General features: G+C 37.1%; 1 protein-coding gene across 3 annotated transcripts in view; it reads right to left on the reverse strand.

Moving 5' to 3' along the window:
- TNKS2 (tankyrase 2) overlaps positions 1–27,116 on the reverse strand; it is a 50,505-nt gene that overhangs the window by 9,804 nt on the left and 13,585 nt on the right. Inside the window, exons 5-21 of one of the 3 annotated variants that reach the window (XM_080911957.1) lie at positions 26,975–27,050; positions 26,622–26,716; positions 24,573–24,639; positions 24,040–24,226; positions 22,727–22,848; positions 19,487–19,578; positions 19,318–19,396; positions 16,122–16,293; positions 14,452–14,531; positions 11,761–11,906; positions 11,020–11,185; positions 9,624–9,843; positions 7,815–7,924; positions 6,893–7,081; positions 3,768–4,020; positions 2,735–2,817; positions 1,174–1,294 (exon numbers count right to left, since the gene is read on the reverse strand). In XM_080911957.1, the coding sequence (XP_080768083.1) occupies positions 1,174–1,294; positions 2,735–2,817; positions 3,768–4,020; positions 6,893–7,081; positions 7,815–7,924; positions 9,624–9,843; positions 11,020–11,185; positions 11,761–11,906; positions 14,452–14,531; positions 16,122–16,293; positions 19,318–19,396; positions 19,487–19,578; positions 22,727–22,848; positions 24,040–24,226; positions 24,573–24,639; positions 26,622–26,716; positions 26,975–27,050 (2,258 nt within the window). The remainder of the gene's footprint in view (positions 1–1,173; positions 1,295–2,734; positions 2,818–3,767; positions 4,021–6,892; positions 7,082–7,814; positions 7,925–9,623; positions 9,844–11,019; positions 11,186–11,760; positions 11,907–14,451; positions 14,532–16,121; positions 16,294–19,317; positions 19,397–19,486; positions 19,579–22,726; positions 22,849–24,039; positions 24,227–24,572; positions 24,640–26,621; positions 26,717–26,974; positions 27,051–27,116) is intronic. The other 2 variants (XM_080911959.1, XM_080911958.1) reach the window with 2 other exon arrangements.

Here is a 27,116-nt window from a genome sequence, read left to right on the forward strand (position 1 = left end):
ATAGGTCCCTTAAAGTGCGCACAGAGGTTGGTGTTTTATTCCATGGGAGTTTTGGCGAGTTTGGTTGGTTGATAATGGTGTTATCTTCCCATGAGGTTGCAACCCCTTTCAGCTCCTTAGGTCTTTTCTTTAGCAACCTCATTGGGATCTCTGATTTCAGACTGATGGTTAGCTGCAAGCATGCTCAGCTGTATCTATACATCATCCCTTTTCTACTTCCATGCCACATGCACAGATTTAAACCTGTGCTCCACATGAGAAAACAAATAGCATTTAACTGAGTCTGGCTTATTTTTATTTAATACGATAAGCTTCAGTGTGATCTAGTTTTCTGCAAATGTCATAATTTCATTTACCACAGCTGACTAGAATCCCACCGTGCACTCGTGTACGTACACATTTTGTCTGTTCACCTGTGGACAGACATGTAAGCTGGCCCCATTTCCTTGTCCTTGTGAAACTGTGTAGCTATACATATGGATAAGCAGCTCTCTATTGTGTCTAGGTTGGGGTTGTCGTGCTGCATCATAATGGCATTTAGTGTCACTGACGGGCATAGTGGCTGCACTAGTTCCCATCCCCGTGAGTGCTGTACCAGCATTATGGAAAATCACCATTCCTGTTTAATAATAAAGGTAAAATGTGATTTTTGACCCCCAGAGCAATTCACAATTTTTACCTAACTCTGGCACACACAAATGCTAACACCTGTTGAATGAATGTAATTTGCATTTTCCTTTAGCGAAGAGTTATAAAATTTTTTAGGACTTTCCCCCAAGCTGTTGTAAATTTAGCTATGGAAAACATTACTGTATCTTATAGACTGCTTCTCACGTAATCATTACATAGCATGTGAATATGAGAAAGAGACATCTATGCTCTAGATCATTTAAAATCAACACTTTAGACCTAGGTTAACTTCTAATTATACCTTCTCATTTCTCAAAAGCTAAAACAATCCAAAAATTTCTGCACAAGCCAAGAAACTTTACTTTGGGTCATATAATTAATATTAGTAGTGTCAGGAAGTTTAAAGTATTAGCAAGGCCTCATTAGGTTCAAACCCCTATTAGTTCCCCTCCAATTAAAATGGCTTCTCACAGACTTCTAAAGTATTATACTGAGGGCTGCCTTTATGTAAAAACACTATCACCAGTTATTAAAACGAACTACCTTGTTGTCCAGAGATCAGTCTTTCAACCCCTTTAATTAGCTTGTGTCGATGTCCATAAGCATTGATTCCAATCTCTTTCAGCTCCTTGTGGCCCATCTCAACTAGTACATCCAAGGTAATCTAGGAAAAGAAAACTATTCAGGATGCTTGCTCATTTGGTAGACATTCATATATTGATAGTCTCAAAATATTCATGTTTATTTCACATTATTTTCTATTTTATTATATGACTATATAATAAATATTAGTGAATATTTATTATATATTACTATGCATGCATTCTCTATCCTTCAGCCAAAAGAGGGCATCACACCCCCTCACCACCCAATGGCATTACAGAAGTCAGTTGTTACCCATCATGTATGTGGGTGCTAGAAATCAAAACCTGTGCTACCTCACTGGCCCCATTTCATATTATTTTAAATAGTCTTTATAGAAAACAAATTATCTATTAAACTCAAAAAGCTGAAATAAAATAAGTTGGGTCATAAATGTCCTTTCAAACTCATCTTTTCTCTGTACTTCCCCACCATCGTTCCGCATCTAGCCCTTTACATGACGTCTTCCAGAGTTCCTCCAGGACCTCGGCATCACTGTTCAAATTCTTACATCAATATTTTCAGCTTCATAAAGTTGAAATCATTAACTTGATTGATTCGTTTACACTTGTATAACTTGTATAAAGTCATCCCTAATAGTGTTCAGTAAGAGTAATCTTTTTCTTCTTTAGCTTTACTAAAATCTTTGTAAGACTGTAATGTCTCATGTTTCTCCTCTACCTCTCTAACTGGATTGCAGGTTATGCAGGTTCAAGTTAATAGAACTCATATTCTGTGAACAATCGTGACAGCAGTGGCAACAACGTGAACACTGTACGGGCCAGTGACACAGTCAGAGCACTGCCCTGTCAGAGGATGCAGGGGCTAGAGAAAGTGCTTCTTTCTCTGACTTTCTTTGACTGCTCTGTCAAAGAGGATTAGGGTTTGGTTTCCAGGAAGTACCACATGGTGGCTTTCAACCATTTATAACTCAAATTCCAAGGGATCTGACATCCTCTTCAGACCTCCACAAGCACCAGGTATACATGTGGTATGGATTCAAGCAGGCAAAACACTCACACCATTAAGTAAATTCTAGAAAGAATAAATACATGTATTCTGATGGAATACTTTAAACTGGGGCTACCCAGAAAAGCTCAAGTATATGGCTGGCACATTCACATTCCTGTCCACAGTAGGTAGCAAAGGCCTGAATCAGGAACCATGTTATTGAGGTACATCAGTCAATTTTTACATAATGAGCAAAGTGAAACTCCAAGGTCAAGCCATATGAGGAAGTGACTGATTTCCAGTCTCCTAACTCTCAGAGCTGTAGTAGACAGAGTATCACTACACAGTACACACAGCATCCAGGAGGCCCTGGTTTCAGTGCCCAGCACTAAACATAACAGACACCCTATAAAAAATATTTCCCAGTAGCTTAGAAAGTTTAATTAATTTCAAACATTTTCTAGATTTTTCTATTAAACACTAAACCAAACAATAGAATTCGCCTACTCACCTGTTCTCGCTCAAATATATCCATTAAGTGTTCAAGTCCAAGGTTCCTTATGAACTGAGTTATACTAAAATCTATTCCTGAATCTGGGAGGAATAAGATTACACATCAGAATATTGTACAACAACACTGTAAATATAAAAGATCTGTGATGTTACCAGCAAATGTACTAACAGCCATTTATGTAATACTGAAAACTAACAAGAATCCTACAAAAAAAAAAATTTTTTTTTTTTTTTTGAGGCAAGGTCCCGCTGTGTAGTCCTGCTTGCCTGGAACTCAATGCTTGCTATGCTGACCTCAAATTCAGAAATCACAGGTTTGTGCCAATCATGTTCAGCTTAAACATTTACCCGACCGTGGGCTTTCTCAAGTTTAAATATTTCTTGTTTTGTTTTCATTTAAAAATTTATTTTTAGCTTCATCTTTTAAATGCGTCTTTTAAGATTGAGTCTTTCAAATTTATGGAAAAAGCTTTCCGATATTGTGTATAGTCGGATGAACCTGGCAGGCGAAAGCTGACATCTAAAGAGTGGGCCAGGGCTGGTAAGATGGCTTAGCAAGTAAGGCACTTCTGCGAAAGCCTGGCAACCTGAGTTTAATTGTTGGGAGGACAGAGTAAATTCCAGGACAGTCAATGACACACCCAGAAACTCTCAAAAAAACAACAAAAAAAAAAACCAAACAAACAAAACACAAATGAAGAACCTCTGACACAGAGTTGTCCTCTAATCTCCACTTACATTGCACAGCACAAGTTTGGACACTTGCATGCTCACACACTATAATAGCAGGCAATAAATAAATGCCAGCATCACATTCATCAGTTTTTGGTTTGAAAGAAGTTTCTGTAGGAATCCTATTTATACTAATAGAAGAAAATAAAAAGTGGATATTCTCAGTATATAAAATAAAATGTTTTAACTTATTTTATATAAAGAATTGCATTTAAGATTTAAAGGACAGTTTCCTACCACTCTAAATGACAAACATGGAGCTACAATGTGAGTTGCAGTTATTTATAAAAACCTCTCACCCTCTTTTCTTTCCAAACCAGTAGCACCTTCTGTTGCACTTGAACTAACTACTGAAGACAGTTCAGAAAAACTCCCAGCTAAGTTGTCGAGACTGCTGGCTGCAGAGAGGCTGGATGGACTGGATGGTCCTGATGACAGAGCATCTGCAGTGGCTCCGGGGCTCCTCACACCACTGAGCACTTGAGGTTTATAGCACGTAGGCAGAACAGAGGGGGGCATGGCTGCTGTCAAGAGAGCGCTGACATCATCAGCCTAGGACACAGTACAAGGAGATAAAATTTGTCATAAACATGGTTTACAATTCTTCTATGCCTGATAAGATGCAACAGAAATAGGATAAAATCTAGCAAATTCTTACCAGGTCTACTAGAAATACTAGAAAATCTTGAAAGTAGAACAAACAGGCTGATTGACCAGCTAGCTAAATTGTCTCCAAATAGAAAATACAATTTATAACACCCTTTCCGGCTCACATCTCATTGAACAAAGAAACTGCTGAATGTTGCCAAGAATGAGTAACAAAATGCCAACTCTGAGATCAAGACTGAAAGGCACCAAAATTACAGAACTACTAATCTAAAAATTAACCCTATTATAATTAACTCTGACATTAGCAACTCAATGTATACAGAACTTTAGCAAACAGACCTATTTGCATTTTTAGAAAACTGTGATTTATTACTCAGAACAGAGAGAACCCTGTTTTGTTTGGTTTTTGTAAGATGATTTTAATCAAACTGCTAAGATGAAAAAGTCTCTAAATTCAGTGTTATATCCACTTCACTAATCGTATGCAATCACTTGCAATGCTTGAATAAGAAACTAAGTAATGGGCTGGAGAGATGTCTCAGTGGGAAGGCAGCTGCCACTGAACCTGATGGCCTGGGTTTAATCCCTGGTACCCACAAGGTATAGTAAGAACAGAGCCCCACAGTTACCCTTGACTTGTTTGTACAGGCATACTGAAACATTCCAGCCTCCTCTCCCAATTAAAAAAAATGTTAAAAAGCTAAGTAATCACTAACAGGGATGTTTCAGGGTTATTCATTTACTGTCCACCCCCTTATCTTTCTCTTCCTCCTTCATTTGTGCATCTTTTGACCCTTACGGTTTGTGTATATTATTTGTTGACTCATAAAAAAGACCATTTATTGGGTAATTCTGATATGTGAAGCTGTTTAAAGGCTTTAGATTTTATTACAATGTTTACTTCTCTAATTAACCAGATCTATTTTATCCGTTATAGATGTTGTTTCTAAACTTTGGAGGCTAGGCGACTAGAGACTACAGCTTTAAGTGGTAGTGCCAGTGAATTGGTACACCTATTTCACTCTAAAGCTCATGTATGCTTTCACTTTCTCAAAACCATCTTTTAAATTTTATCCTATGGGTATATGTATGATTTGTATGTGTCACGAGTGTGCAAATCAGTGCATGTGGAGGTTAAAGGAAGTGTAGGTGTTGATCCTCACTTTTGAGTTCTTAGGAGATGGTCTCATCACCACTGTGATACCAGGCTAGCTGGCCCCTAGGTTTCCAGAGGAAGCCTGTCTCTGCCTCCTTTCTCCCACATATGTTCAAACTATGCATCCAGAATTTACATGGGTTCTAGGAATTCAACCTCAAGGTCTCACACTTGTGCAACTCAGTGGTCCATCTCCTCAGGCTCTGTGAATGTTATCTATAGCTTTCTATCTTCCTTGCCACTAAATCTATTGGTTAAATCAATGTTTGGGAGGAATAAATATATGCTTACTTCCAAATCTGCTTGGAACCAAAGAGACATGTCCAAGAAACCCTCATGCACACATGGTATGGTTAGTTTGCCTGGAAACATCGCTTTAAATCTGAATGCAGACAAACTAAATCAGTTTCTTGGTCAATTGGTTGGAATAATGTAATCTCTCTCCATAGAACACACTATCTTTTCAAACTCAAAATGTTTCTTGCAGGGTGTGGTGGTACATGACTATAATCTCAGCACACTCAGGAGTCAGGCAAAAGACGCATGCAAAGGGCCAGAAATGGCTTAGTAGTTAAGTATAAATGCTTTTCTTTCAGAGGACTCAGATTTGGTTTCCAGGAAGCACAACTGGTTTACAACTTCCTGTAACTGTACAGTTCCAGAGGATCTGATACACTCTGGCCTCTCCTGGCACCAGCATGCCAGTGGCACACACTTATACATGCACTCATGCACGTGTGAGCACACACCACACACACACACACACACACACACACACACGCACACGCACGCACGCACGCATAAAAATAAATGAATCTTAGGGAAAAAAAGATGGGTATGAGACTTCAGGACAGCTATATAAACACCAAGTTGTAGGCCAGCCAGGACTTCATAATAAGATCTTGTCTCAAAGATCCAGAGAGGACAAAACTTTGCTTCCTTCTACCTTACTACTCTGGTTAATGACCTCAGCAGCAGGGGCAAGAAAGCACTCCTGTTCCAGTGATTGACACTGATATGGGAGCTACAAAGAAGGCTCCTTTATAAGCAGCAGCCATGGAAAAAGAAAAAAATGTAAAATTTATTTTATAAACCTTAAAAAAAGTTAAGCATTAATTTTATTTATTTTGTGTGTATGTATGTGTATATGTTTATGTGTGCCAAGATGCACATGTGGAAGTCAGAAGACAACTTGTGGGAGGCAATTCTCTATCAGTGGGTCCAGGAATTAAACTCAGGCCTGTTAGGCTTAGCAACAAGCTCCTTTACCAACTGAACCATCTAGCAGGCTCTCACAGACAGCTCTTTTGGGGTAAGCAACAACAGTGGGAAGACGTAATGAAGAAGGCTAGTCTCTGCTAATAGCAGGCTTTGTGACACCTTGACGGCAATGCACTTAACCGGTGAAGTTGGTAAGACCTTAAGTCTAGAATATCATGCATTTACAGAGGACCTGGGCCTGAGGTTTCCCAACTACTGTTCACTTTCCTAGTTCCAAAGTACTTACTTAGTATATAATAACTGATTAATAACTCTATCTACATATTACAAATACCAAACGATGCCTAAATTTAAATTTGGGCTAAAACCATATTCACTATGCAGACATTTTATACATGTCATGTGAACTTTCTGATTTTCAAAAAGCCCATCACTTACTGAAACTAAATCTAAAGGTGTTTGTCCTTCTTGATTTTTAAGAGTAGGATCAGCTCCATGGGCCAACAATAAAGCACAAAGCTGTGTCCGTCCCTTTTGGGCTGCTTCATGTAACGGTGTGAAAGCCCATTTGTCCGTGGCATTGACACACGCATTGTACTTTATCAGTAAAGCTGCTACGTCTACATGCTGCAAAAGAAAATATTCCTGTTACAGGTGGAAAATCGTTTATGGAACTTTACTTCTTAAAAAACTGGTTCTAAGCTGGGTGTGCACTCAGGAGGCAGAGACAGGCAGATATCTGAGTTTAAGGCCAGCCAGGACTATGTAGAGAGTCCCTGTCTGAATCAAACAAAAGAAAACAAAACCTGGCTCTGTACCTACTCTCTCGTTTTCAAATGTATGCTGGAATGGAAAGGAAAGCGGTTTCTTCTCGGCACTGTACTTTATGGGGAGTTGCTTCACAATAACAGTTGAGGATTCTAGTACACAACTCCATGACTTCTAAATAGTTCTTGTAGTACAACTGGTGAGAACCAACCTACAAACTAGCAGGCTTCCTTACTCAAACTAGACCACCAACAATGGCCAGCGATAATCAGAACCTTCATGGTCGCTGGAAATCAATAATGATATTATTTGAATCTCTGATTCCTATGAAACCTATGGTTTTTCTGACAAACACGCACATACACACACACCCTAGTACTTCATCAAGTAAGAGACAGGTGCCAGGGATACTACAGTGAAAGAAATATATTGTCATGTCACACAACATGCTTATCCAGATTAAAAATGTCTGTTACATAATGTCTTATTTAATTCTTTATGAAACAAGAAGCCACAACAAATTCCATGTGAACTGTGCGACATCCACTTTGAAAATCACTTCGGTTTTTCAAGATAACATAGAAAAACTTACTCCATACGATGCTGCGTTATGTAAAGGAATGAGTCCTCCTTTGTCCTGGGCATTCACATCAGCTCCATGTTGCAACAAATACTCAGCAACTTCCAAATTATTATAGCCAGCTAGTTCAGGGAAAAAAGCAACATCACTTTCACTTGTAAATATAGAAAAATCAATCACCCATATATCTATATTTATAAATAGACATGAGTAAGTTTTATGTAAATCTGAAGTTATTAGTATTTTACCTTCTGGAAAAAAAAATCTTCCATTGGACTAAAATGTTAGAAGCTTCTGTTGTTGTTAGCCATTGGTTTTGGAGATCTACTAAATTATAGAAATATTTGTCTATCTTTCCATTTAATATTTCCCTTCTAAAAGCTTTGTCATCATGGTTGTTACAGAGAACATGCTAAACTCAAGTGTATGATCCAACCCTCAAAAATCACAAGCACCCAATCATCTGTGTGCAAACAGAAGTATCCTTTTTCAGGAGGCTGTATAGACAAGCTGAAGTCTGAAGACAGAGCTTAGGAGGTATCTCTTTCTGCAGGTCAGTAGAGTAAGCTTAGCATTGCTAAAACCAAACCATGCTTTGGAAGCATGACACAACCCATGACCTTGTCAATCAGTTCAGCAAGTTCTCTTATGGAAAATTATTTCTAGACACATAATCATAGATAGAAAGGTTAAAAAAAAAAAAAAAAAAAAAAAGTGAGTTTGTAATTTCTCTAATATAGGACCGAAGAGATGGCTCAGCGGTTAAGAGAACTGACTGCTCTTCGAGAGGTCCTGAGTTCAGTTCCCACCATCCACATGGTGGCTCACAACCATATGTAATGGGATCTGATGCCCTCTTCTGGTGTGTCTGAAGACTACAGTGTACTCATATATATTAAATAAATATTTATTAAAAAAATTTCTCTAATATAAAAATAACGATAATGGGCTAGAGAGATGGCTCAGCAGTTAAGAGCACTGACTGCTCTTCCAGAGGTCCTGAGGTCAATTCCCAGCAACCACACAGTGGCTCAAAACCATCTGTAATGCAATCTTATGATCTCTTCTGGTGTGTCTGAAGACAGCAACAGTGAACTAATATAAATAAAAATAAAAAATAAAAAAAATTATAATGGTTTAAATTTTTTATCATGCTAATTTTTAATGCACATGTCATCCTTTCGAAGGATTTAAAGCATTAAAATTGTCACAAGGTATAGTTTTTGTGTGTGTATATATATAGGTGAGTTTCATTTCATGGAAGTAAAAGGTAGTGTTTCCCCTACTGCTCTTCATTTTTGTTTGTTTTTGAGACAGGTCTTCTCTGTGCAGTTGTGGCTGTCCAGAAACTCTGTAGACTAGGCTGGCTTCCAACTCAGAGACCCACCTGCTTCCCCTCCCCCCAGTGCTGGGATCAAGAGCATGGGACACCCACCACCCCAACTGCTCCTACTGAAATCATCAGTACTACAGAAAGTGAAGTTCAGCTAATGGCTTAATGCATAAACACACATACTAGGAGAATGACAGCTTTGACAGATAATTTGACTTGCATCTTTCAAACTTACTTAGAGGAATTAAATTACCCAAGAGTAAAAATAAATTTATAGTAAAGACAAAATAGCTCAGCAGGTAAATAAATGTACCTGCTGCCAAGCTGATGACTGAACTTGATCCCTGGAACCCACATGGAAAGAACAGACTCTAGCAAGCTGTTATCTGACTTCAGACCCCATACCTCCTCCCACCAAAAAAGTAAGTAAAATAAAAACAAGAATAATCTTATAAGTCATCATCTTAAATCTAGTTTCCCTCATTTACCTGCCAAATGTAAAGGTGTAGAATGTCGACCTTGGGTATCACGGCAATTTACATTATCAGGTGAAGACAATTTTTTCACTCTGGCTAAACAACCCTTTTTAGCAGCATCTAGCAAAGCTGCATCTCCTCTAAGTAGATCTTGAATATCTGTATCTCCATCTTTAACAAGATCCAGAGGAGTATTACCATCTCTGTTTTTCTTTGTAGGGTCTGCACCATGCTAGAAGGTATGAGAGAAAGGGGGAGGAGGGATGGTAGGAAATGCTTACTGTTTTGTCAATGACAAAATAACCAGAGCAAAGACTGACATAGTTATTAATGCTTAAATACCACAGGCACCTGCAACACATTGGTAAGTATGTAAGAACAAAAGCCACAGTCAAATTTTCAACTATATAAATTTAAATTTAACCATTATTTTAGACAGTCTCATGTATTCCAGATTGGTCTGAAATTTGCTTTATGGCTGAAGGTGACCTTGACCTATTGACCTTCCTGGCTCTACCTCCTACACATGGTTTATACGGTGCTGGGAACTCATTCCAGGGCCTTGTGCATGCTACATAGGCACTCGACCAACTGGATTACAGCTAAAATCCCCACATTATAATTTTATGAGACCACTGACAAATAAGTCCATTACTGATTGAATTACCACACAATGGATGATTACTAATTTTCTTTTTTTAAAAAAGAGAAGGTCTTGGTGTAGGGGATTTAGCTCAGTAGTAGAGCTCTTGTCTAGAAGTGCAAGGCCCTGGATTGGTCCTCAGCTCTGGAAAAAAAACAAAAACAAACCAAGGTAACTAGTTTCCTTTGCCTTTCCCCCCCTTTTAAAGAAAAACAAAACAAAACAAAATAAAAAGGTCTTAAATGTGCAGCCTTGGCTAGCCTCTTGGAAACCAACTCACTCTTTGGACCAGGCTGGACTTGAACTCACACCTCTGCCTCCCAGGTGCTGTTTTAAGGTGTGCACCTCCACATGTAGCTGCATTTTCCTTTTTTACAAATACTTTATTATGAATATATACTGTGATATTTTACAGCAAAATATCTGTATATATTAGACCAGCACCATCACTTTTATAAAAGCTAAACAAATTAGTTTTATAAAACACATATACGAGTCATGTAATTTGAGGTCAGATAACCAAACAGGAAAATTGGACAACAAGTAGAATTAGCATACTACAGGTGGTTATATAAACTCTCATGCTGATAAATATACATGTAGATTAAAATATAAAAATGTTTGACATTTTCCATTGAATCTAGTTTTAGTATTTGAAAACCATTTTTGTACTTTCATTGCTTTAAGACTCATATTAGTGTTATTTGAAAGACAATCTGAGTACTTTAGGCAATTGCACTGTCCATAGCAAGGGCTTAAGCATACCTGGAGCAGAAGTTTGCATATTTCATATTTCCCCTTGGCTGCAGCTTCATGTAAAGGTGTGAACTTCCACAAGTCAGCTACGTTAACTACTGCTCCATGCTTGACAAGAAGTTCTGCAACTTCATAGTGTCCATAAGAACATGCATTGTGCAAAGGAACAAGACCTCTGAAAAGTTAAACAAATGGTTTAATCTCAGTAATTATACTAACCAAAGACATTTATTTCTAGAACTGCCTAAGAAAGTATTCTGGTCATACTCTGTAAAACTTAAGTCTATGGAAAGCAGAAGACTTAACATCTAGCATTGTGTATTTTAAACAAAATTAATCTCAAAATAAACAAAAATTAGCGTATCCTCAAAGAAGTCTGAAAACTTTAACCAGTATGAAAACCACAAAAATGAATTTTCCTTGGCAATTATAAAATATCAAAATAGTATACAATTTAATCTTAATGTAGATTTGATCCATCTGCATGTTTTCTGTTTTTGTTTTATAAAAGAAAGGGTCTCATACTGAGCTGATATTAGTCTCAAACTTCCCCAGTGCTTGGAGTTTAGGTGTGCACCACCATGCTCGGCATAAACTCTTAACTGAAGATAATAAGCTATAATTGAACCTATTTTAGGAAATAAATTATATGTTAAAAGACAAAAGCAGTTTTACAATTTATCAAATAAGTATTCTTGTATCAAAAAGGTCCCATAAAGGTATGGTAGAGGCAGGGCAGGAGTTTCTCACCCTTTGTCTTTCGCATGCACATCAGCCCCATGCTGCAGCAGATACTCTACCACAGACACTCTGTTGTACCCAGCTGCAAAGTGCAGTGGTGTTGACTGGCGTCCTTCAATATCTCTGCAGTTGACACTCTGAACAGTACAGAGTTTCTGTAGGATTGAACACAGCACATACATTCATTTCTCTTGTTTTGTTTTAACACAATTTAACAGAAAATTTAAATGTCTGCCTTATTTTCTTATTAAATAAGTATTTCAGAAACTATTCTTATTCTAGGTTTTCATTTTCTGAGATTTCCTCTGGTCTTCTCATCTATGATTATATTTTCTACATTTTTTGAAAGATAAAGAACTTTAGTATTTACATACTGCTAACCTAACTTCGAAGACTTAACTGGAACTTCCATTTGGTGGTAAACACAGGTAGTAGCAGCACAGCAGTTTTCAGCAGCACAGAGAGAAAACTCAGGGTCCCATAGCCTTATCTATAGTCAAATCTGCATTCTAAGCCAGGTATGGTAGTATATGCCCATTATCCCAGCATTGGAAGATGAAGGCAAGAGGGTTATGAGTTCAAAGCCAATCTGGACTTTGTAATACTTTCCAACAAATAAATAAAACCCCATAGCAAATCTATATTTTACTAAGATCTATCTATAAGCATATTAAAAGTTTAAAATGTAGTATTGCAGATCAGTGGTTCTGAATTTTGATGTATACTGGTCTCATTTCCAAATTTTGTTAAGCTAGTGTCTGGGGTTGTAATTTTTATTCTCACCAAGTTTCTAGGTTCCTTAGTGGCCAAGGGACCACATTTAAGACAACTGACTCATGCTGTACTATATATAATGAATGAAGAAGATGTTTCTGGTTATATGTGATCTGGAAGAACTAAGGAAATAGTCAAACTTTTCTTGCTATGTTCTTTGGTTCAGATGAGCAAGTCTAGCTCAGTCAAAAGTAATACCCCAAATATCCTTGAGGATTATGTAAAGAATTTGGGAAAATATAGTTAACAGACCACAATGCTTAAAGAGTAAAAAGAATAGCAATATAAATAAACAAAACAAAACAAAAACCAGGTAAGTCGAGCAAGCCCCAACAGGTTTATGTTATCCCAACAGGAGCCGCTCAACTGGCAAAGCACTTCTGAGCTTATGAAACACATTTGCGAGATTTGATGAATGAGGTTCCAGTTCCAAAGCAATGTTTCAGTGGAGCTGAAATATGATCTACGAACGAATGTTTCCACTGTAAACCAGCTGTTGGTACAATGGTTAGTTACCAAAGATCATTTTAATATCCTTTGCTTTACTTTGTCCAGTTATTACAGTCAGGTTGCATAATTTAAAATCACCTAGGATGGATCATAACCATCTATAATGGGATCCAATGCCCTCCTCTGGTGTGTCTGAAGATAGCAATAATTCTTAAAATCACCTGGGAGACAAACCTTTGGCATGCCTCCGAGGGACCATCTAGATTATGTTAATTAAGGTAATTAGAACCACTTTAACAGTGGATGATATTTTTCTATGGGCTAGTGTCCTAGACTGAATAACAAGAGAAAATGAGCTGAAAACCCACATTCTTTGGTCTCTGCTTCCTGGCTGCAGATGTAATGTGAGAAGCTATCTCAAACTCCTGCTGTCATGCTGAACTGTATCCTATACTGTAAGTGGAAATAAACCCTACTTTCTTTAGTTGTGTCTGCATAACAGGTATCCAGAAAGTAACATAACCCGATGAGTCAATAGAATGGGTGTCTTCCTTAATACAATGGCATCATTTTGTTTTCTGAGTCCAATTTGTATTTTAAATTTATGTCTTCTTCTAGTCTCCTTCTCAGAGGAATACCTCTGAAAACAAAGTTTATACTTAAAAAACAAACAAAACATAAAGTAAAACCCAAATCACCATCAAAAACAACAAAAAAGAGGAAACAAAGCTGGTCTCAAACTAATGACCTCCCTCTCAGCCTCCCAAGTGCTGGGATCATAGAGTCCACCACTACCACTTCTGTTACCGTTTAGTCTTATGCTTGTTAAATATGTTCTGTAAGTAAATGAACATTTAAAATTCACCAGTCTTCTTACTCTCACACATAAAATCATCTAGTTTAAAATCAATGTCTTTAAGTTAATACAACACAAATCACTTGACTCATGAAAAACAAATCAGAAAGCCTTGTTACATGTAATATATGTATTATTCTCACTGGACACAGTAGAGAGACGATCATTTGCACTCTTAAAAAGAAATTTCAGCAAATAAATTCGGGGCTGGCAAGATGGCTTAGCTGGTAACGTGTAAGCCTGGAGACCGGTGTCTGGTCACTGGAACCTCTGTAAAGCTTGCAGGAGGCACAGCATGACTCTCCGAACACTGAGCCCAAGTAAACATCAACGAATAAACTCTCAGAGCTCTAGAATGAAGCAACTCTTTGCCTCCCAGAGTGCTCAGATTAAAGGCTTGTTCAGCTTGTATATCTTTAAAGAAAGAAATTTATATAAATCTACAGAAAATCTACTATGTAGACATTTTAAGTCATTCTACCACACATTAAGCAATATAAAACTTCTTAGCACATGAGTGCTCTCTCAAACTTAGAGTAGCTATTTGCTGTAACAGCACAGATTTATTAACAATGCCAAAACAAAAACTAAAGATTAACAAAAACCTGATTGTGTCTTACCTTTACAGTTTCTACGTCACCAGCCTTTGCAGCCTCCAGCAACTGTCTGTCTGCCTCTGAGTGACCTAGAGAGACGCCCTCTGGAAGGAGAGAGAGTGGTTAATTTTCATGTGGAAGAAAGACCAAGCTTCAAGGGCCATCTTTTACAAAAGAAGTTTTCTAGTTTGCTAGCTTATATAGTATTGCCACAGGGGAAAACATTAACTACAGCCACTAAAGCTTTTGAGAATATAGACTGAGCAATATATATATATGCTAACTATAAAATGTCATTTAAATGATATAAAGAAACATAACCAAAGTGAAAGGTTTGCCTGCTTTGTAACTAAGCCATGTGTAAGCACTGGCAGCAACCTAAACATGGTTCTGCCATTAATTTGTCTTCTGAACTAGCACAAATCATCTTAATTTCCTGACCCTCAGATTTTTTTTTTCAAGTTGGATTAGCAAGTAGCTAGTCATTTTCAGTTTAAAACCCTGTTTAATCACCCAGTTAAAAACTCTGAAGAGTAAGTACAACAAAGTTCCAGGTAAAGATTTACTTATAAATTCAACCTCAAAAGAACTATAAAAAAACAGATAAATATTACATCTTAGAATAAACATTTAGAGCAGTATATCAAAGAAAGAACCAATGGCAAAACTCCTATAAAAAATAAAATAAATAAGGCCAGGGAAAAAATGCAGACTCACATTGTAACATGACTATCAGAAGGACACATACAAGATCTAAAAACAGAATAAAGCAGGCCCCGTGGTTGGGGGAAGTATCACTAGGATTGCTGTCATAAAAAAAAAAAAAAAAAAAAAAAAAAAATCCTCCTTGCTCTAAAAAATAGCAATTACCAGGGCTGAAGAGATGGCTCAGTGGTTAAGACCACTCAGTGCTTTTCCAGAGGTCCAGTTCAATTCCCACCAACCACATGGTGGCTCACAACCACCTGAAATGAGATCTGATGTCTTCTTCTGGTGTGTCTGAGGACTATAGTGTACTCACATACATAAAATAAATAATTTTTTAAAAAGTCTTTTCAATTGTTTTTAGGATTCATAACTAAACTACTGGCATCTATTAAAAACAATCAATCAACCCAGCAATTACATTTTACTTGACTAAGGTCTTTTAAGACCCACACCAACTCCAGTTTGGTATGGTAGGTATGTATTGCACATGCAAAAGAAAAGAACACTTTCTACCTCAGCCCCTCCAATGCTGGTACTAACAGTTTCTCAATGCTCAGCTTCTTAAACTTGAGGGGCAGGGGAGGAAAGAAAGAGGAAAATGGAAAAAGAATAAAAAGAAAGGGGAAAAAAAGGAGGGGGGGGGGTCTATGTAACCCTGTCTGTCCCGGAACTCAAAAGTTGTGCCTGCCTCTGTAACCCAAGTACTTGAGTTAAAGGTGTGCACTATCATGCCTGGCAAATCGGCTTTATAAACTTTAAAACTTGAGTGTCCTGTATTTACAAAGAGAAACGGGCAAAATATGCTACTATACCAAAGTCATAATTTAATGACATTTAAGTATCAATATAATGAGCTAAAAATAAGTTAAGAAAGCTAACATTTCTCAAAAAAATTTCTGTTTATTACCAACTTCTACACAGCACACCTGCTATGTGAAAATCTTAAAGGTTAGTCTTCACCACAGAATGTCATGGAAGCTTACTACCTTGAAGCAGCTGCTGCACATTTTCATTTCCCATTTGCAAGGCGGTGAAACCCTGAAGGGATATGATGTTTGGATCGCACCCATAGCTCAGGAGCAGGCGGCAAGTCTGCAGGTGACCACAGTGTGCAGCTCTGTGCAATGATGTCTGTCCAAGACTGTCCAAAGCATTAACCTTAACAAGACAGAAAACACTGAAATTAGCATTGTGGTGCACCACCTAAAATCATCCTGTTATTTACTTAATACTACTAAAAGTCTCTCTCTTTTAAATCAGCTGTTTAGTGCCAAAAAAGGCATTTCCCCCCTCAGAACCAAGAACCAGAGTACAAACTAACCAATCCATCAAGACTGGTATCAGAATGAAGATCCAACTTAGAATGTGGGTTGTCAAGCATAGTAAGTTTATGTTTAAGTAAGTTAAAGCTGTGTTTAGCATTAAAGCATTTATAACTTCACCCTGTTTAAAACTAGACATTAAATGAAAAAGCTGCATCCATGAAATTTTATGGGTCTTTGAGGCACAGAATTTGTATGATCAACTCCAAGATAAACAATAGCCAAGGGCAAACAAATCCGGAGCCGAGTCAGTGTTGAAATACTCATTCCTACTTAAGTATATCCTACATCATGTATTATGGAGAATATTTACTACGTGAAGAGCACACTGTATATACACAACAGAATTCTCGCCAGCACAGACGATTAACCTTACACTAAAGAGCACACATCTGTCACAGACAAACTTCATCAGGGTAGAGACTGCCCGAGATGAAGCACTGTTGTGGATTGAATTCAGGGTCTTACACATTGAGACGAGACACTAATCACTTCTGCCTTAGCCTGTCCTATAGTAAGTTTGGGTGCACCATGTACACATTTGTTAAAATTCAGCAAATATACAATGAAGAGTTGTACATTCACCCTGTGTGAATCTTATACTTAAAGAAAAACTATATATATATATATCCAACTCTAGTAATATATTTACATGGAATATTTAGTATGTGCACAGTAATCTGCAAATGTGTCAGGAAATAAGACATGTTGATGGATATGAAATACAGCTGGTGACAGTATCCATGTACTGGGCACGTAACTATTGTTTTGTAAAATTCTTTTAATTTGACTATGTGTCTGAAACTCTTCATAGTAAGAGCTGATTACCTCTAAGACCATCTCATTTCCACTTTGCCTCCTTGCCATAAAAATAATTCTTCAATAACTAACCAATCCTATGTTCACCAGTGTCTTGAGACACTGGACAATATTCATCAGAGAATATTGAAGATCAAGGTAGCAAGATCTCAATGAGCACAAAACTAGAATATGAGAGTCTGTGATAACAGAACTGAAAACCTATTTAAAACGCTCAGGGCAACCTTACATTCCAAATCATAGTTTTGAAAAACATCTCCTGAGAGCTTTGAGTAATATACATTATGATAAATAATGTTTGTTGGTTTGCCTGGGACTTCCTCAGTCTTCACACTATGATATAGGTTGGTCTCTAGTTACAATTGTTTCATTAAATCTAACAACTAGGATCCAAGGTGCATCTGTGTAACTTCAAAAGTAATGTGTCATATGTAAGACAAAAGCAGCCGACAGGAAGGCACAGAGCAGACAAATGAGGATGCCAAGCAGTCAAGCAGAAATGAACTTTATTTTATTCAGTAACAAACACAGTAGGAAAAAAAAATATCACAGTTATACATTATCAAGAACTTCCCGAAATCAGAGATTAGGACATTAAAGGTAACAGAAAAAGAAACTGAAAATTTTAAGTGACTCCTGAAGTGGGTAAAAATCTAAGGAAGGACGAATAAGAAAACTGACCTGTAAAACCCAGTGAGAAAAAGTTCTCAGGGTCACTCAGGGCCTCTGTTCTTTTCTCTCATAACAGCTCCATATCTGTTCACATACTGAATTTTCACTAAAATATTTCTTTGAGGAAGGTAAAAGTCTTTGGAAACTATTAACTGTCATTTTGGCCACGTACTCCTATTAAGCGTTTTTTCTTTTTAATTAAAAGTTTTAAAATTTATTGTGTGTGTGTGGGGGGGAGGGCTGAGTTCTCAACCTCTACTGTGCTGACACAGGATCTTCGTATTGTTTCTGCACCCAAGCTAGCTGGCTGGTGATCTGGCCAATTTCCCTGTCTGTCTCTCATGTGTCAGGAGGAACACTGATTTAACAGATGCACAACACCACATCTGGCTTTTCCATGGATTCCAGGTGATTCATTCAGGTAGAACAGCAAGTGTTTCAAACTAGGCCATTTCTCTGGTCCCATTACTACTTATATCTTAAAGTTAATGGGTACAAAATGACTTACAACTTTGATGGGAGTGTTATTCAAGGGGGTAAAGTATTCTATGTACAAATGCCAACTAAAGAATGTTAATTCATCAACATAGTTACATATGTTGTTTTTAGTCAAATTATTTCTTTGCATTCATTCAAGTTCTTTGTCTTAGTTGCAGAAACGGTCAAAGTACAAACACTGTACTGGTAAATAAGAGGGGTTATCATATTAACCAAGTAATTTCAGATGTGATCAGAAAAGAAAACTAGGGTAAGACTGGTCTCCTGTTGAGATGAGAGCTGCTCTAGCGTGTAATGTTAAGAAAGCCAAGGATGACTTCCATCAGTGGATTAGAAGTGGAATGGAGAGGAAGATATACGACAGAAATAATGTACATATGAATGAATGCATACATTTTTTAACAGTAACAAAAAGATGTGGTCCATAGGACTTCTTTTTCAGCCTTTCTCTGTGTACTGAGGTGTGTGTGTGTGTGAGTGTGTGTGTGTGTGTTTGCATGCACACTTTTTTTTATACACTTGCATAAAAGTCAAAAGAGTATAGCCTTGGGTGTAGCTTCTTACCCTCTACCTTGTTTGAGACAGTACTGGAGAGACCAGCTATCTGTCCAGTGAGTGTTTATACAATGTTTTCTCTCTGCCTCACATCTTGTCACAGGAGCATTACTTCCTCCTGCTTCATGGGTTCTGGGGATCTGAGCTTGGGTCCTTACAACTGCATGTAAATACTTTTCTCTCCAACCTGGGGCTGTTTTGAATTGTAAACTAAGAGAAGAAAAGATTTTTGATAGAGCGACTAGTTTAAGGAACTAACCATCCAATACACAGAGAGTAAGTCACTGAGTACAAGGGTGACAGAAATGGTGTATACCTTTGCTTCATGTCTCACCACTACTTCAACAACATCGTTGTGAGCATTCTCAGAAGCCACATGCAGAGGAGTCAGGAATCTTAAAAACAAAAAGCCAGCCACACAATAAGTATGTTTTCTGTACCAGGAGAAGTCAATGGCAGTATCTACTGGTTACAAGTGCACTTACTCTTTGGTCTTTTCGTTGGTGTTTGCTCCCTTTCTTAGCAGCAGCTCACAGATTTGCTTTCTTTTGGGATATGGAGATGCAGCAGCGCAATGCTAAATAATTCAAATTGCAGCATTAATCAAGACCACATAGAACCATTTTCACTTTAAGAACACTTGTGCTTCCAATCAAGGGTAATAAATAGAATAGAACGTCTTTGTTTATTTTACCCAAATTTGCTCTTGAAATATTTTCTCTTGGAGAGAATCTGTAGTAAACAAATTCTGGCATGGCAGGAAATCCTTCATATCAAATAATATGCTATTAAATATTTTGGTTAAACTTTGTCCTTTATTTTTGAAAAAGCTGCTACTGATATGATGAAAATGTTACATCTACAAGGTAAGATTCAGATTTCTTCTTCTAGTGATAAAGAGCTAATCCACAGCTTCAGAGATGGTAGACAAGTGCCCTGCCAATGGACTAGTTATCCTAGTCCTGGGTGTGTGCTGTTACATAGAGACAGCATCCCCATTTGTTTTGTTCTGAATTCTGCTGGTTTAACAGCACTGAGGGGATAGCTGCTAAGTTGAGGCTCTTCCTTTTCTAGTTGCCTCAGCAGAACAAGGAGCTTCAATTACCTGTTTGGCACAATCTATATGGTTTATGGCTGCAGCATTTCTGAGGATCAAGGAGGGAAAGAGACAGAAGACAGGGACCTGCCTTTTATCAACTTATTATCTATGGCTATGACACAACTCTTTACAGTCTTAACATCCAGGAAAATACTTGAGTATAACAGGTATTCTGTCTGATTGATATTGACTAAATCAATGTGCGTATTTGTTAGAACCAAAATCTGAGAAGTGTAGATTAAAAATTCTGGTTAAAATTGTAAAGCAAAGTTGTTCTATACATTTAAGTCTATAGAGATTATGAAATCTGTTCTCCTGTTTTTTTTTTAAATTTATTTATTTTATTTTTTTAAAACAACTTTATTTTACAAAACAAAGATAAATGTTCAGATTTTAAACATTTTTTTTGCTTAAAATTATACATTTTTGTCAGTACTTTTTTTCCCGATTTTAACAGTTTTTACATAAAACTATATGAATATATTTTTTAGTCAGTACTTGATTTTTTTCAAGGTTTGATAGTATGCCTTGAAAACGTAATAGTTACAATGAGCATAAAGTACATGTAAAACAAAATGTAACATGGAAATAGTTAAAGTTTTCTTGTTTTGTAAATTTTTTTTTTTGTTTTGTTTTGTTTTCTTTATTTCTTGGACTTCATACAGTCTGTGAGTTGTTTCTGGGGGAGTGCAAGCCTCTGGGGTTAGCATCCCACTATCAGTGACTGCATATTATGTCTGTTCTTTTGTGACTGGGTTATCTCACTCAGGATGATATTCTCTAGATGCAGCCATTTTCTTAAGAATTTGGTTAAGTCATTGTTTCTGATGGCTGAGTAGTATTCCATTGTGTATATGTACCACAATTTTTGTATCCATTCATCTTCTGAAGGACATCTGGGTTCCTTCCAGCTTCTGGCTATTATAAATAGAGCCGCTATGAACATTGTGGTGTGTTCTCCTGTTATGAGTCATAAATTGTCAGTTTCTGGAAACCAAGAAGAGACTGCCCCTACACAACAACTCTCCATGAATACTTCGCATGTTTTAAGGTTAAAGACATGAAGAAGCTTTATAGCAGGATACTTAAAGGAAAACAACATATAGTACAACATTCTTTTAACTGTACTGTTTTGTTTTCATTTCCTGATCTGATATTACACAGTAAGGTTCCAGAAATAAACATGATTCTGAGAAGCATGATGAAATCCTTGTACAGTTATACTGGGATGTGAACCACACCTGTTCCCATGTACATACAGGCTGCATATGCTGCCCACTCCTTAGAAAGGTTACAGCTGTCTGCTATCACTGGATCAACTGAAATGTAATATTGTTTGTGTTCAAGAAATGCTTATTCTACGTAGTGGCTCTAAAGTACAGGGGTAGTTTTGTTTTATGCAAAGTACAGGGGTATGCCAAGAAGCTGCAACATCTTGTTTTAACTGAAAAGTTTCAACTTAGTGAGAACAGAAAAGATACGGTATGTGGAGGTTTATTAAGAGCTACTAGTATGATTGTTAATCTTACTGTACATAAAATATAAACTACTGCAGGTATGGATGTGGAAGAAAAAAATGATATAAGTAGGGTTTAGTAAGTACTATCTGGTGACTTTAGGCAGTGACTGGGGAGTTGCAAGATGCCCTCCTCAGATAATAGGGTATAAATGCATAGATTTTCACACTAGAAAGTTTTCCATGTTAGTCTCTTTGAGCTTCCCCATACCATTTTAATACTGCTATGGTCTTAAGTTAATTTTGGTTAACATTTTTTATTAGCCTAGAGCTTTATTTTCTTTGGCAAATGGCAAATTTCACAGTTTATATTAAGGCATAGGGAAGATGCAAGTTATTTACCAGACAACCCACTTATTCCTTCTATCTAAAGGACATTCTTTAGTTTATGCATCAGTTTTACTATTTTCTTTTGGAATTGCTACTTTTAGGGTAGTCTCTGCCTCCCTGTGTTTCACCATTGAGTTCTGGTAGCTCCAAGACTTCATTACTCACAACTATTCTATTACACTTTCACAGAGGACACTTCCCTCCCTGCCTTTGATTTTTGAGACAGAGTCTTGCTCGTGTGGTTCAGGGTGGCGACAAACTTGTGGTCCTTCTACTTTAGCCTCCTAGATCCTGAGATTACAGGCACACACTACTACCCCCAGCCTGTTAATGGAAGTAACTGTTAGATACTTTATTCAAACTTGTGGAAAACCACAAATGACCAATTATATGTTTTACCAATAATAAAAATTTACATAAAGCATGCAAGGACAGGAATAATTTTTTTCTCTAGATGGATTCTTAAACTATTAATTTGTTTTGAGGGGTGCAGTTATCTATTTTCCTACACTATTTAAATTCTTTTTCTTTATAAACAGATGGGTAACTGATTTTATTTAACTGGTAACAAATGCATATTTCAACATGTGACAGGTGAAGGCAGGACCATCACATCTACGAGACCAATCTGGGCTAATAGATCAAGATACTAGACTCACAAATCCAAAACAACAAACAGCAAACCAACAAACAAAGGAGTATTTTAAAAACAATGCAAGCACTAAAATCAGACATGTATGACTACTTTTGGATTATTGTATTGTAAGTTTGAAACATTACCAGTGCTGTTTCATGTGTTTGAGGATGTTTGAAGTTCACCATTTCCAGAGAAAGATGTTTTTTGATTCTTGTAACATCCGCTTCCCGCGCAGCTTGCAGCAGTGAATGGCCTTTAAATTCATCTAAACAAAGAAGCATTTACATTTACATGAAAATTACCACGGTAATACAGCTTACCTTGTGCAATACCATTTTTTTGTAATATTTTTAAAATAATCTCCAAATAGCCAGATTAAGTCTCCAAACTGATATCATTATTGATAACAATAATTAATAACAGACAGTGAGTGGCATTCTAGTTCCCCTTAATTCATTTTCAAGCATATTCATAAGCTTAGTCCATGGCAGATTCATGGTCTGTTGATATTTTCTAACTGGATTAGAGACACCAACACCACTGCCATCTATACCCAGAGTGTTCTGAGACTTTACAAAGAGCAACCCCCATTATATACAACGGTAAATAAAAGACAGTCTGAGTTATACCAATCAGAAAACTGCAGAGCAAACACATTAGAAATTAAAGAATGCATTTCTTCAAAGTTTCTTTTACTTACTGAATTGTGAAATTGCTGCTGTCACTTACAGCTCTAGAATAGTCTGAGATCATCTGCATGTGAGAACACTACATCCGAATCACACTTACTGCTCTAGAATAGTCTGAGAACATCTGCATGTGAGAACACTACATCTGAATCACACTTACTGCTCTAGAAGTCTGAGATCATCTGTATGTGAGAACACTACAATCGAATCACACTTACTGCTCTAGAATAGTCTGAGATCATCTGTATGTGAGAATATTACATCTGAATCAAATGCTTAGTTCTTACTGTATTTACTTTAGCTACACAGAAGAAAAATACAGAATTTGGCCAAAGTAGTAAACAGTATGATATATCATAACCTACAGACAGTATTTATAAGACAACAAACAACTCTCTAACAGTAAAATAGAAAGGTCCAGAAACATGAGTAAAATCCAAGGGCAATAATCTACAGTGCTTAAATTGAAAAACTAGCACAAATATATTTTACACAGTATCTAAATTATTAGCTATACTAAAAAGAAACAGATACCCATCCATAAAGAACATATTTTACCCTTTAAACATTTCCAAAAAATAAAACTGGAAAGGAAAAAAAAAACGGAATCATGTATATTAGCTTTATATCAACCTTCTTTCAAGACAGCATCTCACTATGCAGCCTGGGCTGCCCTTGAACTTGAGATTCATGTGCATCTGCTCCTAAATGCTGGGACCAAAGGCATGTACCGCCGCATTCATCTTAAGCATCACTGTCATACTCACAAGATAATCTTTCTTTCAGCTGTGCCGTGGGGGCCAGGTCTATAGCACTTTTATTGTGACAGTTCAGCAGGGTTGGATCAGCCCCGTAACTTAGGAGAAGAGAACACACTTCAACCCTGTTCTTAGAAGCTGCCTCATGAAGAGGAGTAAATTGCCACAAGTCCATTGCATTTACACAGGCACCATGCTGGGGAAGAAAAGATGTATGGTCATTGTTCAATTCTTAAGGGAATTTAGACTTATTAACACCTTTTTCAACAACACACAGGCTGAAGAGGATCTTCTGCAAAAACCTCCCTTCCTCTTGGGAGGTGTAATTTAAAAAGAGAAGCTCAATTCTTAGTGAGAGTAATTTCGTCAAATATATAGTACTAAAAAAACCTGAAGAAAGTCAAATGCTAGCTTATCTGCATTCTTATTATAATTATTCCACTTTCTACCAAGCACCCAGAATAAAGAATAAGATAGACACACTACACATTTCAAATTATTTTATGTAATTATAGAAAGTAATAAGGCACAAAAGAACTAACCTTGACCAGAAGTTCAGTTACTTCATAATGACCGTAAGAGCAGGCATTGTGTAATGGTACCAGATCACTATAATGACAACAAAGAAATAAAGCCTGTTATTACAGAGTTCCTAAGTCTAGGACAATCTACAAATTATAATTCCTGAGTCTCTTTCAAATCCATATTCCTTTTCTCCCCACTACTACTGGCTACTTATTTAGTCCTATATAATGTTACTAAGCTCAGTACTTCTGAAACAACCTCTGAACCAATTTATTCTCTAAGCTCTAGCCAAACATTAAAAAAATAAATCCTTTATAGTTACTTTTGTTTTAATACTATTGTTTTTCTTTGCTTTGATGGTTCTAACTTTTTAATTTTTCTCATTGTACGTCCTTGGCTAGTCTGAAACTCACTATGAAGACTAGGCTGGTCTTTAATTCACAGACATTCACCCCTTCTGTTTCCCTAGTGCTGGGATTAAAGGTGTGCCTGGTTCTAAGTTAACATGACATACACAACAAGTAACTGAGCTTCTTTCTGGTCTTACAATTCCTTGTGTATCAGAACATGGACTGTTCCCAGATATAGACTTCATTCTCTTTGTTGGCCTGGCTCACATTTACATATTTCCAGATTTATTCTGAATTATCAGTTAAGTCTTCTTTGAAACAACTTTGAAAACATAAGGTAAATGCTATAGTCCTCAGTAAACTGAAATCAAATTCTTTGGTAATATTCCTACAGAGTGGAACCTTAAAATTCTGTCTTCTACTTTGAAGCTTCTCTCTCCTCTCCTTGGGAATCAACATTATTAACGGGTACAACCACACCACAGCAACCTCTGGTTACGCACACAGCTCGTTCCTTGCCTGAATACCAATTTCACTGACATTCACTACTACTTCTGCTTGAATTTCCATACTTTCTCATAAAACCAAGAGTTCTAAAAGTCAGCACAATGTCTTCTGCCAACCCACTTCCCCTCCTGCACTTCAATCTAACTCACTTAGTTTCAGATATAAAGGTTTTCCCTTTATTCCTCTCTCGTGCTTCCAGATTTCACTATTTCTACTCCTCCACTGCAGTACCCATTTATGGGTTCCTTTCATTTTCCCTGCAACCATCATTACAGATCTTAGCTCACAACACTCAGTTCTAGATACTGTTCTTGCTTTTAATCCTGTTTCCCCAACTAATCCAAGATGTATGATCCCAGGATGCTCTCCTCCTTAAACTCCTTTGAGGATTTAACAACAGTCACTTCTCATCTCAGATCATAAAATGCTCATAACTGCAGAACACTGAATTGCTTATGTTAATATACCAAAACTTCTAAAACGCGTGGTTTTTTGCTTTTTACGTTTCTCCAATTTGCTTATTTGTTCCATGTGAATCATCTGCTTTATCCAATTTAGTTTGGTCTGTATGTGTGTGACTAGTAACTGAATCTAGGCCTTTGTGTATGCTATGAAAGTTGCTAGGCAAGTGTCCAACCATTGAGCTATAATCCCTTCCTTTCACGAGAGGCCAGGAGGTAGGGAGGGATATAAATATCTCACTAAGTTGTCCAGGCTGGCCTCAACTTGTGATCTCCCTCCTCCATCCTCCCAGGAGCTGGGGTTTTAAGCCTGTGTCATCAGTCAGCTTGGTTACTACATCTCAAATGTACTATTTATATTTTCCTATAGAATGATGTTCCCGAAACTCTGCTTTCTGTTTATTTAGTCAAGGTTCCATACAGCTCAAAACTGCTGTGTAGTTGAAGATGACCTTGAACTCCTAAGCCTTCTAAGTATACCTTTGTAAGTTATAGGATTATAGGCATGCAGTATCCCTCAATTATATGAGGCATCTTTCATAAGCTATGTACTGAGTGTATTATAGCGTATGAGTGGTAGGCCTGTGGCTTTATAATTCCTTATGGTCCTCAGAACAACTGCATGTTACAAAAGCTCAATAAACAGGAACTTTTTAAATAACAGAAAAATGCTTTATGAAGATAGAGTGTGCTTCAAGGACGCCTTGCACAAGAGTGTGCAACAAGGCCTGACTTGTTCAAAGCTTACCCTTTATCCTTAGCATGGACATCAGCTCCATGTTGCAGTAACAGTTGTACAATTTTTACTCTGTTGTATCCTGCTGCCAAATGCAACGGGGTAGACTGAAACAGTAACCAAATAAACTCAATTCACATAATGAAATTCACATAATGGCCATATAAAATGTCAGAAAAGGTAAAAACCAAACATAAAACAAGAAAATCTAACCATGACTTTGTTGCTAATAAACAATCAATTTTGTTTTATAAGATTAACATACATAGAAAGTATAACATAAGGAAAACATCAGAACTCTTTAAAGGACGCAACTTATTCATTCCCATTACCAGATGATATAAAATCAACCACAAAAGCAATACCTTTCTGCCATCACTTGCATGGCAGTTGACATTCAATGGTGTAAGCAGAGCCATCATTTTTTCCTCGTTGCCACTCCTAGAAACACATTTTAAAAATGTATCAATAGTTTATACTATGTATTGTGACCATCAAAACAAAGTC

The sequence above is a fragment of the Micromys minutus genome, assembly GCF_963924665.1.
Source record: "Micromys minutus genome assembly, chromosome: 2".
In the NCBI taxonomy this organism is placed as follows: Eukaryota; Metazoa; Chordata; class Mammalia; order Rodentia; family Muridae; genus Micromys; species Micromys minutus.